This window comes from Dromiciops gliroides, chromosome 2 (genome assembly GCF_019393635.1).
Source record: "Dromiciops gliroides isolate mDroGli1 chromosome 2, mDroGli1.pri, whole genome shotgun sequence".
Taxonomy (NCBI): Eukaryota; Metazoa; Chordata; class Mammalia; order Microbiotheria; family Microbiotheriidae; genus Dromiciops; species Dromiciops gliroides.
In genome coordinates this window covers 484863874-484877231 of record NC_057862.1, presented here as the reverse complement: position 1 = coordinate 484877231, position 13358 = coordinate 484863874, and the positions used below count along the sequence as shown (strand labels likewise).

Here is a 13358-nt window from a genome sequence, read left to right as displayed (position 1 = left end):
GGAAGAGAGAAAAGAGTCCCAACATCTGGAGGGATTAGGAAAGTCTTCATAGAGGACATGGCAGGCACATGGGCTAAACCTGAAAAGTTTCAAGGGGGAATGAATAGGGAATTCCAGACATGGGGGAGGTGGGGAGCAGGAGGTAAGAGGTAACTTGTCCAGTTTTACTAGAATTTAGGGTAAGGCAGACCTAAGTCTGATTTCTAGAAAAGCCCTCAGTCTTGGAGGTGGGGAAATAGACCTCAATATCTTCACAATACTTCCTTCCCCTGAACTGATTCAGGTGCCAGCCCCTCCTTGGCCCAGTTGGCTAGGAGGAAGTGATCAGAAAAGGAAGCAAGACATTCTGCTCTCCCATCTCTGAGCTTTTGCGGGGGCTGTCCCAGATCACTGAAGTGCACTCACTCCCTCTTTACCTCTTTCTCTTGCTTCCTTCAAGGCATCACCTCCTTTTTACCAGTTGTTTTGCTTGTATATATGCAGCTGTAAACATATACAAACAAATAGGTAGTATATAATTGTATATGGTTATGTATTTATTTATCTGCTGTGCATGTTATTTCCCCAAGCAAGTCGACAAGCATTTGTTAAATGCCTTCTATGTATCAGGCAGCAAGCACTGGGAGTACAAAGAAAGGCAAAAAACAGCCCTTGCACTCAAGGAGCTCTCTTTCTTTTTTTTTCTTTTTTTTTTTAATTTTTTTTGCGGGGGCAATGGGGGTTAAGTGACTTGCCCAGGGTCACACAGCTAGTAAGTGTCAAGTGTCTGAGGCTGGATTTGAACTCAGGAACTCCTGAATTCAGGGCCGGTGCTTTATTCACTGCGCCACCTAGCTGCCCCAAGGAACTCTCTTTCTAATGGCAGGATCCAACAAGAAAATAAGTAGGTATACACAATATATACACAGAGTAGATGGAACATGTCAGAGAGAAGGGCACTAGTAGCTAGGGAAAGCAGAAAAGTTCTTCTGAATAAGTTGGGATTTGAGATGCCTTGGAGGAAGTCATGAACATTAAGAGGAAGCAGTGAGGATGGAGGTCATTCTAGGCATGAGGGAAAGCCAGTGAAGATGTACTAAGAAGGTAGAGTGTCCTTTCTGAGGAACCACCAATAAGCCAGTGTGGCTCCTTCTTAGAATTTGTGGAGGGGATTAAAATGTAAGAAGACTGCAAAGGTAGGACACAATTCAGGAAGAGAGATTTCGATTGGATGTATAAAATTTGGGAGTTATCTGCCTTAAAATTATTGCTAAACTCATGGCAGCTGATGAGTTCACAGAGTGAGACAGAGAGAGAGAAGGTCCAGGAGTAAGTACCTTGTCAGTATATCCATAGCACTACTACATCTTGCCTCCATGCTAGGCTGTAGGTCTCTTTCCTGAATCCCTCTCTAGTCCCATGCTCTCTTTTAGGTGATCTAGTTTACTTTGACAATAATAATTTCTATTTCTCCCAGCATTCATCTTCACCCAAATGCTCTCCAAAATGCTTCTCCCTCTGGTTCTTGGATTTTCTTACACAAATTATCTAGAAGCATGCTCTGAATATGCTGATATTTTTCCCTATGAGAATTATGAGTTTGGAGGACTAGACCTTCAAACAAACTTGGGAGAAAGGAAACATTCTAAGCCTCAGAGAAGTGATCAGTAACTGATTTTTGTGTGTGTTGCTATTCATTGTTATATTAATTAGTTTTCTATTGAAACACTACTACTTGATCTTTTAACATGGTGAACAACTATAAATACCTAGACTTGAGTTCATTTCAGATCTCAGTTTTCAGTTTGGGTCTGGACAAAAGTAAGTGAGATAGATAAGATACCAATTAACTCTAAGGTGGTCAGGGTCCAAGGTTGATTAGATCGTGGGCCATTGTCCTCTAGTTCTGATAACTGACCTGTGTGGGTTCTGAAGTAGCGTGGATGACCTTGATCCCAGACCAACACAGATACCTGGGAATAATCCCATATGCCATGATATTTATACAAGACAAGCATTATATATCTCATTCATCTATGCCTCTCCCCCAGCAGTGTGCATTAGGCCTTGCACATAGTAGGTGCTTAATAAATATTTCTCAAGTTGAATTCATTGAATGAAAACCAGCTGCAGATTCAAAAAGGAAATTCTATGTTATAAAATCATCTCACTCAAAGAAAATGTCAGCAAGGTCTAAAGGCTCTGGGGTGCACAGGAGGCACATTTCCACTTTTATGCTAGAGTCAGACTAATTTTGTAATGTAGTCTTTTTCAGAAAGGTTTATATCACAAAGACTGGTAAAGCTTAGATTAAAAGCTATTCAGACCATCTGGGAGAGGGAATGGTTATCATGGGGCACAGCTGTCAGTCTGAGACAATGGGGGGGGTGGGCAGAACAGTAATTGGGCTTCACTTCCAGCCAGTAATTCTGATATGCCTAATATTCCTTGTCTATCATGTGATTTTCAAATACTAGGAGCTTTTCACCTACTTTTAGACCCTCCTGGCTCAAATCTGACTGATGGCAAAGAAGTTTTATCTCAAGCTAGCAGATGTTCCAATTATTTTTAAAAACAAAAACAGGTAACATCTATCAACCTGATCTGCCCTTCACCAAGAGCACTGTATAAATTAGTTTGATAAGGAACGGGCATTTAAACAATAACTATTGTAAGATGGTATAGAAAGCATTGAGAGTGTCTATCTGTTTATACTAAGATAGGACTTCCCCTGATGACTACTGCTATTATAGGGTGACGTGGGGAAGGAAAGATTGATGGAATCAGACACGGTTGAAAACTAGCAGACCAAGCCCCAACAGTAGGACACTGCCTATGTGTATCAAGAGTGGAGGTAGCCCTGGAGAGCTTAGAATGTGGCCTGTAGTCCCCATTCTGTTCTCCTTATGTCTGAATTTGAGGGCCATCAATGCCTCCCCAGAAAAGGGGACCCATTGCTCCAAGAACCAAGTGGCCTTTAATCACTCATGCTATGAGTTTGTGGGACATAAGCGCTCTTTTGCTAGTGCCCAGAAGTGGTGTGAGAGGCAGGGAGGCCATCTTATCTTTATCAACAGTCCAGAAACCCAACAGTTCCTCCAAAGAAACATCCCTGAAGAAAGAGAGTGGTGGATAGGACTTACCTGGAACTATGCACAGAATGAAACTGCAGAAGGTAGGCTCTGAAATAGAGGTATGAATTCTCTACTTCTTAATCTGAATTTCACTACACATGTCGCTTATTCCCATCTCGAGGGAGACTCAGCGCACTGCCACAAGGTATGGCTCTAAGGTGCTTTGGAGAGGCAGCATGGTGGAGAGGGATGATCATAGATAGAATTGTAAGAAATCTTTGAGGTCATCTAATATAGCTCTGTCATTTTACAGTTAAGGAAAGAGAAAGCCATACGGGAAGACAGTGGCAGAGTGTGGATGTTGTCAAGTCTCTGCTTATCTTTGGACCTCAGTTTCCTCATCTATGAAATGAGGAGAACACACCTTCTAGTTCTATAAGTAACTAATCTAATTATGATTATTCTCTATTTTGCTAATGGGTGGAAGGAGATTCGGAAGCCAAGATTTCTGACTCTGTGTTTAAACACTCTATCACAGTACAGAGTGCCTGATATGTAGTAAGTGCTTAACACATGCTTGTTGACTAACTGAGTGACTGACTGACTGTCAGGATTTGGAATTGGTATACATGGGTTCAAGCCTTGGTTCCTCCATTTACTAGCTGTATGATTCCTGCTCTACAGCTTGGGCTGGAATAACAAGGTGAGGGTTTGTAGAGGTCATTATCTGGTCCATAATGCTAATGCTGTCTCTTAAGAAACCAACAAACCTTTTAAAAACCACATAAATGAAAATGGTAGGCTCCTTTATGCTTCGCACAGTGACTTAAAGGAATAGAACACAGAGGATCAAATGGTTTCCGGCTTATGTCAAAACTGTCTCTCCAGTTAGAATAATAAGGTCTGACATTTGAATCATGTTTTGTGACCCTGAGCAAGCCAATTATCCCCCTGGGCCTCAGTTTCCTCATTTGTATAATGAAGGAGCTGGATTTGATGGCTTCCCAAGTCTCTTTCAGCTTTAAATCTATGCCCATGGTCACAAAGCTAGTAAATATAAAAATCAGGATCTGAATCTGGTTTTCTTGAGATTTTAAATACAGCTTCCTTTTCACTAGGACAGTAGGGGAAAAGATAAGCCCTTTCTGGCCAGGCTCACTTTGGTCTGTGGGAAAAGTGGAGCTTAGGAAAGGGGAATGGGTTGGGCTGAGTCGAAAGATGTTGAAACATGGTAGATTCACTGATTCAAAGTTCAGGAATAATTATAATAATTGTCATTTCTAGATTGTTTTATGAAATGCTTTCCTTGAAGATCCCTATAAAGCAGGTAGTGCCATATCATTACCCCTACATTCCAGAAAAGAAGACTGAAACTCAGAGCAGAGAGGATGACTTGTTAAAAGTCCATAATAAAAATAAAAGTAAAAATAAAAACAATAGCAACATTTATATTTTTGTTCAGTCATATTGGGTAGTGTCAGACTTTTTGTGACCCCATTTGGGGTTTTCTTGGCACTAGAGTGCCTTGCCATTTCCTTCTCTGGCTCATTTTACAGATGAAGGAACTGAGGCAAACAGGGTTAAATGACTTGCCCAGGATCACACAGTTAGTGAATGTCTTGGGTCAAATTAGTTCATAACAGATCCAGGATTCCAATCCAGCTCTTCCTGAGGCAGGGTGGTAGAGTAAGTAGAGTGAGTGTTGAAGTTGGAGCAAGAAGATCTGGGTTAGAATCCCATCCCAGACACTTACTGGTTGGATGTCTTTGGGCAAGTCACTGAACCACTCGGAGCTTCATTCCTTATCTGTAAAATGGGATCCATAAACACATCTTCCTTGAAGCTCAAATCAGATGATGTCTGTAAAGCACTGGACAAACCTTAAAGCAATTTTATAAAGGCCCACTATTCTTGATTAAGGGACTCCAAATCAAGTCCTCTCCACCATAAAACCTACTTAGCAAAGAAGCAAATGGAACATCCCATTTCTTGAAATGAATAGCTAAAGCAATGCAGATTCTGACAGTTGAGTCATCTGGTATGGTACCAGGCCCCGCGTTAGGCCCTTAGGGCAGGGGGTGGGGCAGTAGGGTGGAGAGCACAAAGACAACAAAGGCCTTTAAGGAGCTTGCAATGAATGGGGGAAAAGCAAGATGCACATATATAAATAAATACAAAATATATACATAATAAACTATAATTTGCTATGGGAGGGCCACTAGTAGTTGGGAGGAAAGGTGCTTCAGGAAAGACCACATTAGGAAGTGTCCCTTGAATTGACCTTTGAAGGGGCTGGGGATAAGAGCTGGAAGGGGAGGCAGGCTAAGAGGTGCAATGTTGCCTATTCAGAACAATACGTAGTCTAGAAGGAAAAATATGTGAAAAGCAATAATGTGTAATAAATCTGGAAAGGTAAACTGGAGCCAAATGCTGTGTTTCTGTCTGCCTGAGAATGAATAACTCTGAAATACATTTTTTGGACATGGCCAATGTAGTAATTTGTTTTGTTTGACTGTGCATATTTGGGATAAAGGTTTTGTTTTTCCTTTTTTTTTTTTTTGCCAGTGGTAGGGGAGGGAAAGAAAATAGGTTTTTGATCATTGAAAAATAATTTTAAATAATACAAGGGGAAAAAAAAGAATGAATAGTTTTAGTGTATATCTCATTTTGCTTGGCATAGGAAAGGGGCACCTATACTTTTTCTCTTTGACTAAGTCCTGACAACTGTGTTTCTATCACAGGATGGATGGTTTGGTTGGACATGTCCAACTTAAGTTACAGCCACTGGCATGAGGACCAGCCTCCTCCCTTCTTAACCAGGTGTGGCTATATTATGAAGAATTCCCTCTATGAATGGGCTGCAATGGAAAACTGCACTCAGGAGTTTGCCTTCATTTGTGAATTTGGTAAGCTTGATGTAGGAGGCAAAAAGGGGTTAATAGAAAAACCTAAGATCCAGGCTTTAACTCAGATATGAGCTCCAAAAGGGATAACTTAAGCTATGTTATGAGTTCAGTCCTCATAACAGGAACAGAGGGAAAGAGGCCATGATGACCTTAGACTAAATGACAACAGTATAGAAATTCTAATGAAAAATGGATATATTTTGAAACTAGCCATGGTAATCAGAAAGAGACGTGCAGAAAAGGGGGGAATGATGTAGGAGGCAAGAAAGGGTTAATAGAAAAACCTAAGACCCAATCTCTAATACAGATATTAGTTCTAAAAGGGAGTCAGATCCCAGTTAATGGATAACTTATGTTAGGTTCTCATACACATAGTGATCAACATCTATAATGGACCAGAACGGGTCAAGTCAAAATAACAAAAAGGAAAAAGGCAACCTATAGAAATTCTAATGAAAAATGATTATATTTTGAAACTAGTCATGAGAATCAGAAAGAGACATGCGCAGAAAAGGCCAAATTTGTCCCCAGATTCACCTTATGATGTGTAAACCCCCAAAACACACCTCCACTGAAAAAGGTACCCACCCTGGGGGTTGGCTTAGGACCCCAGGAACTCCAAATTAGGATAAGCCCTCCCCTGTAACACCCCTAGGTGGAGAATATAATAATGAGTAGGACAGACCCTCCCTTGTACCTCCCCAAGGTGGAGATTATTGTAATGAGACTGATAATCAATTTATCTATACTATAAATATAACTGGCTTTTCTTTCACTATTCAAGAGATACCCTTTCACTATTCTGGTTCTCTCCCTGTGGTCACCCACAGTATTGCAATAAAACTTGGGAAACTGAGTCACTGAGTCTTATAATTCTTTTGGGACAATCAATTTGACCCTAAATTCTAGCCCACATCATTCTCTCACCAGGGTTTCCAGAATCATTCCCCTCCTCTTCTTCAGTGCACATCCAGGCAGACATATACACACAAACATATCTACTTGGCTGACATTTATGTACTCTTAGAAGGACACAGTTTCTCAGCTTTATATGGATTCTGTCCTTTCAGAGATATTTATCTTTAATTCTCCCATATTAGGAGATTCCCAGGAAATGTTTACTTAACATTTCGCTGCAAATGAAAGTCAAAATGTGTATATTCTAAGGTAGTTGGTGCCCTCTCCATTGACAGTGATGAAAACTCCCCTTAACCATAGTATTGTAGGTGTTTGTGAGTTGGTATACTCCCCCTCCCCCCCAAAAAAAATCATTCAGGGACATAAGGGACTCCAGATGCCATCTAGTCCAACTCTATCATTTTACAAATTAAACTCAAGCCCACAAAAGTTAAATTACTTGCCCAAGATCACCCAGTAAAGGGCAAAGATGGGTGACCTGAATGCAGGTCTTTTGACTCTAGGACCAGTGCTCTTTCCACTGTGCTTCCCTCTGAAGCCAACTTGGTGATAAACTAAGCTAACCTGATCTTTGAAGTTAGGAAGACCAGAGCTCTACTCTGGAGTACTGCTATCACTTACTAGCCATGTGAACATGGGCAGATCCTTTAACTTCTCTCAGTTTCCTCTGTTGTAAAAAGGACATAATAATAGCACCTATTTGATAGTGTTATTATGAGGAGTGAATGAGGTAAAATATGTAAAACATTTTACAAAGCAATATGTAAATGTTAGCTATTAGCAATACAGATGTGTTATATATTATCATATATCACATTAGTGTTATAAGCTACAAATTATATATATGTATATGTGTGTATGTATGTATGTATATGTGTGTATATATATATATATATATATATATATATATATATATATATATATATATAAACTATGATGTGACTAGGTGGTACAGTGGATAGTGATGAACCTGAAGTCAGGAAGATTCATTTTCATGAGTTCAAATCCAGCCTCAGATACTTGGTAGTTGTGGGACTCTGGAAAAGTCACTTAATTAACCCTGTTTGCCTCAGTTTCTTCATCCATAAAATGATCTGGAGAAGGAAATGGCAAACTATTCCAGTATCTTTGTCAAGAAAACCCCAAATGGGGTCACAGAGAGTCAGACATGACTGAAACCATTGAACAAAAACATCAAAAATTATGAAACTGCATAATATAACCACACATATATAAGTATCTATATATATTTGTGTGTATGTATACATATATACACATATAACATATAATCTATCCCTATATAAAAAGACTATATGTCTTTTTTTTTAGGCGCAATGAGGATTAAGTGACTTGCCCAAGGTCACATAGCTAGTAAGTGTCAAGTGTCTGAGGCCAAATTTGAACTCAGATCCTCCTGAATCCAGGGCTGGTGCTTTACACACTGTGCCACCTAGCTGCCCCATCCCTATAAATCTTTATAGATTGGTAGGCTCTTTAAGAGCTTATGCTCCCATGACATAGCCTTTGAGAAGACAGGGCCACTTCCCCACCTTGACATCAGAGGAGGATGTTAGTGGAGTCATTGTTTTAAAATCAGCCCCTTATTCCCTTGCCCAAAGTTGATAGTTTCTTCACTAGGGGTGGTCAGTGGCTCTTCTTCTCTCAGTCTCTGACTGAGTGAGGAGGAGACTTGGCAGACCCTACCCATTATCCTGATAGTCCTAGTGAGAAATGAGGAAATGCAACAAAAAACGGTATGAAGAAGACCAGTGGTTTGAGGAATCAGGTTGTCAGACAAAAATGCCAATTCCCTGGTATTCCCTATATGTTGATTCCCTGATCTGCCTTCCTGGCTCTGCATCTTTGCTCTGGAAACCAGTTTCAGCGCTTTGAATCTTGGCACTTTAAAGATAACCTGGAACCAATAGAAAATTGAAGAATTTTATACTTAAAAATTCCTTCCCCACAGATTAAAGTGCATATGTGGGGGTTAGAGTGTAGAGAGCCTTCTCTCTGCCATTGAAGGCATGTCTTTTTGATCTATTCTTTGTCTACTCCCAGCTCAGACCTCCTCAGTACTACGCTTCACTCCATCCAAGGGTTTGCCTAATTACTGGCACAAATCAGTCCCTTTTCTGGGTGGAATAACAGTAGTTCCCCAGTTAGCCATTCTCTGGCTAAGGCAAAATGTTGGCCAGGTATTGAAGTCCTTGTTTATTATTGGGGCAGTGCCCATTCTCTTTGCCTATGTTTCTACCCCACTGCAGGCCAGACCATTTCCTAGGATCATAGATTTTTTTTTTGCGGGGCAATGGGGCTTAAGTGACTTGCCCAGGGTCACACAGCTAGTAAGTGTCAAGTGTCTGAGGCCGGATTTGAACTCAGGTACTCCTGAATCCAGGGCCAGTGCTTTATCCACTGCGCCACCTAGCCACCCCCAGATCATAGACCTTTGATCTGCCATCTTTGATATAGCTCTGATCTCTCAAGCCATATGAGGCTGCCTGACCTTTACCTACTGCCCAGCTCTGACTTTGAGCACTAGTAAAACATAATATAGGGGGAAAGAGTAGTAGCTTTGGAATTTAGTCTTGGGTTTGAATTTCAGTTCTGCCTTTACTACCTGTGTGGCTTTAGGTAAATTTCCTAACTTCTCACAACCTCATTTTCCTGATCTATAAGATGTCAGACTTTAACCTTATGATCTTTAAGATTCCTTTCAGCTTGAAATCTATGATCCTGTGATTGTACAACCCCTAACTCAATGGCTAATCTGACTTCTTATCCTTGGCTTTCCTTTTGGCAAACACTTTGGGGTCCTTCTTTGGGTTTAGCCTATTCCTGTGTCAATATTATTTGCCCAAGAACCTCCATCTTTGCATCAACTCAGTCATTCCTAGTTTCTTATTCACCATCTTCAATCTATTGTTACTTATATTTCTGGTATCTACAGTCCTGACCAGTTTAGGAAAAAACAGGCCAAAAGACTGGGCCAACTCCTTCTATAGGCTGGGTTACTACTATAAGCTGTTTATAGGCAGTTTGGGGAACTTGGGAGAGAGTTTGGTGTCCTCATAATAGTTATTGGTAATAGCTGATTCCTTCCTTCCCCTCAGATATGTGTGTGTATATATATATATGCATATGTGTGTATGTATATAAATATATACATACATACATATATATGCATTTATATACACATATATGCATACACATACATCTATATCTTCTCTCCTCCATTGGAGGAGAGAATCTAAGGCAACCCTCAAAAAAATCTGCTCCCCCCCCCCCAAAAAAAAGACCAATCCTCTCCAGATGTGTAGAAGTTCATGACTAAGTCTTGAAAACCAGGTCACACGGATTAAGGAGGCGAGTATCTGATCCCACTATAATTGGTATGAAGATAGGCGAATTGTAGGCTCAGTTAGCAATGATTTTTTTATTACTGAGATTACCAGTGGAGCTACCTAAATCGATTCCTGTTGTGCCACGAGCTGTGTGATAGAGAAATTCTGACTTAGAGGCTAACCAACCACCTTCTACCACTCCTGATCACTTTGCTTGGGTATTACCTTGAAGGTTAAAAGGGAAGAAAATCTTTTTCTTGGTATTCTGGTGTTAATTTCAGGTTCCTTTGACAAAAGGCAAGAGCTCAGAAAATCTTTCTGAAGTCTTAATCTGAACCTAAACAGCAAAAAAGAACATTTCTACACAGAAGAAGAATACAAAAAAGGGATTTTATATGAAACTGTGAATCTCCATTTCATTACTGCTTGTTTTCTTTAAAAAATACACACATATATACATATATATAATTTTATGTTATTTTCAAAACTTGTCTTCCTTGTCCATATTCCCTTCTGACCTTCAGAAAGTTTTTTCAAAGATATAATAATTATTGATTATTAATGATAATTAATAAGAAATTATAATAATAATGAATGAATCACAATTATATGGCACCATATTACCTAGTCCTTTGGTGTTCTCTGTGCTGAAGGCCTTAGGCAGCTTACAACATAGCTCAAGGCTTGAAATTCTCTTCAGGGATCCTAGTAACTATATATCATAGAGCTAAAATGCATCTTAAAGGTCATCTACTGCAAATCCTTAATTTTATAGATGAGAAAGCTGAGGGTGATTGGTGAAAAAATTTGACCCAGTTCATGTTGGCAGTGAATAGTAGAGCTAGCATTTGAATATAGGTCCTCTGTTTCGAAAGATCTATATAACACAAAAGGAACATTTAAAAAAGATACACAGGGGGCAGCTAGGTGGCACAGTGGATAGAGCACCGGCCCTGGAGTCAGGAGTACCTGAGTTCAAATCCAGCCTCAGACACTTAATACTTACTAGCTGTGTGACCCTGGGCAAGTCACTTAACCCCAATTGCCTCACTTAAAAAAAAAAAAGATACACAATGTTTTTTCATACAGCATTAGTATATAAAAAGTGTGACACATGCCATACTTGCTTGTCCTGTGCGACTCCTATCCATATCTTTCCATAGATATGAGGTCCATCCCACATGCTAGGAGCCTTCTTCACTTTCTCTCAACAAGCCTTAAATATTGTAGGCATTTAATAAATGTTTATGGAGTTGAATTTGATTTGAATTGAATTGAAAGTTATCCCAAAAATCAGACTCCCTAAAGCTGCTCTGCTCTGGGGCCTCAATTGGTACTCCTTTCCTTTCTCCCGCCAACACAGTGGAAGGTCCACTTTAGGTCTGATTGGCCCACAGGCACAGTGAAATCAGCTTTTATAGGTTGATTGTGGGCAGCCCGGTAAGGGAATAGGTACCCTCCTATGACTTTTTGGCAGTACTTGCTGCCTCTCTGTCCCTTTATTGGCCACTTGGACTCCCCTATTGTGGTGACAGAGAAATCTTTTCTCCTTGGCCACAGGATTTGGCCAGAGCCTAGCCTGTGAAGGTTCCAATGCCACTATGCACTGTGGTTCGGGAGAAGTCATTCAGATTGATGATGGCTTCTATGGACGGCAGACTCCCCATTACTGCACCATGGATGGAACTATGCCTGCAAAACAAGAGGAAGAGTGTGGTGGGATCAGCATCAGAGATGAAATAGCAGGTGAGACTCTAATTGCTCTCTGTAACTTTGTTCTAAGGGGAACAGTTATGTCAGCAAAGCTTTTCCCTGGAAGGAGAGTGTTTGACAGAAGCACTCTGTTCTTGAGGGACAGATATTCTGAGGACATTGATCTGTGGTTCACATATGAAAGGGGTACTCTATCCCAGAGTAACATGTATGACAGGGAAATAGTCTTGGAAACAATTTTAAGTAATAAATTGTGTGAGAAGTGCAATTAGGCAACAGTTTATGGGGGCGGGGAAGAAAGATAAGTTGTTTTTAGTGAGGTAGAAGTCAGTGGTGGAGTTGGGAATGTTAGGTTGGAAAAGAGAAGTTGGGGACCATGGTTACTATCTTCAAGTATTTGAAGAGATATACTATAGGAAGAGGGTTTGGACATGTTCTGTTTGGCCACAGAAGGCAGAACTAAGCAATGGATTGAAATTGCAAAGAAGAGATAAATTTAGGCTTAATGTCAGGAAAAACTTTGTGGGATGGGTTTTCTCTCCCTGAAAATTTTCAAGCAAAAACTAGATTTTTTTTTTCAAGGATAAGTTGAGTCTGATGGCTATTAGAGTCCCTTCTAAATTGGAAATTCTGTGATCCTATAGCATGTAATATGGCAGCCAAAAAGACTGATGGTCAAAGCAGCTAGGTGGCTCAGTTCTGGGCCTGGAATCAGGAAAACCTGCATTCAAATCTGGCCTCAGACACTTACCAGCTGACTGAGCCTGGGCAAGTCATTTAACCTCTGTCTGACTCAGTTTCTTCATCTGTAAAATGGGGATAATAATACCATCTATCTCCCAGGTATGTGAGATAATTTTTGTAAAGAGCTTTGCAAACCTTAGAGCACTATACAAATGGTAGCTATTGTTATACTATTATTATTATTATTATTATTATTATACCTTGAGCTGATGCATTGAAAAGCAGAATGTCCAGAAAAAGAGAGTTGTTAGTTGCCCTGTACACTGATGGTTAAATTACATCTAGGGCATTATGTTTCATTTTGGCTACCATATTTTAGGAAAGATATTGACAAGCTGGAAGGTATCTAGGGGTAAGACAACCTGGATGGTAAGGGAAAATGCTATATGAGGTTTGATTTATAGAAATGGAAATATTTAGCATGTAAGAAAAGACTTAGGGGAAGATGATATCTTCAAATATTCAAAGGGCTATTATATGGAAGAGGGCCTAGAATTGGATTGATTGACTCCAGAGAGTAGAACTAGGACAGCTAATAGAAGTTGCTAATTGAAAGTAAGGGAAAATTTTCTTCTAATTAAAATATCCCAAATTAGAATGGCTTCACTGGGAAAAGAGGTGTGCTGGAGCCAGCTCGTATGGCTTAGAAGATCTGATTGTTAAAATTTCAGGGTAAG

At 40.0% G+C, this 13358-nt stretch overlaps 1 protein-coding gene across 1 annotated transcript in view; it reads left to right on the top strand.

Moving 5' to 3' along the window:
* Nucleotides 1-2853: 2853 nt before the first annotated feature.
* The window catches only part of PKD1L2 (polycystin 1 like 2), a 155638-nt gene continuing 145133 nt past the window's right edge, over nucleotides 2854-13358 (top strand). Inside the window, 3 exon segments of the mRNA XM_043981005.1 lie at nucleotides 2854-3154; nucleotides 5795-5959; nucleotides 11785-11970. Of these exon segments, the coding sequence (XP_043836940.1) occupies nucleotides 2854-3154; nucleotides 5795-5959; nucleotides 11785-11970 (652 nt within the window).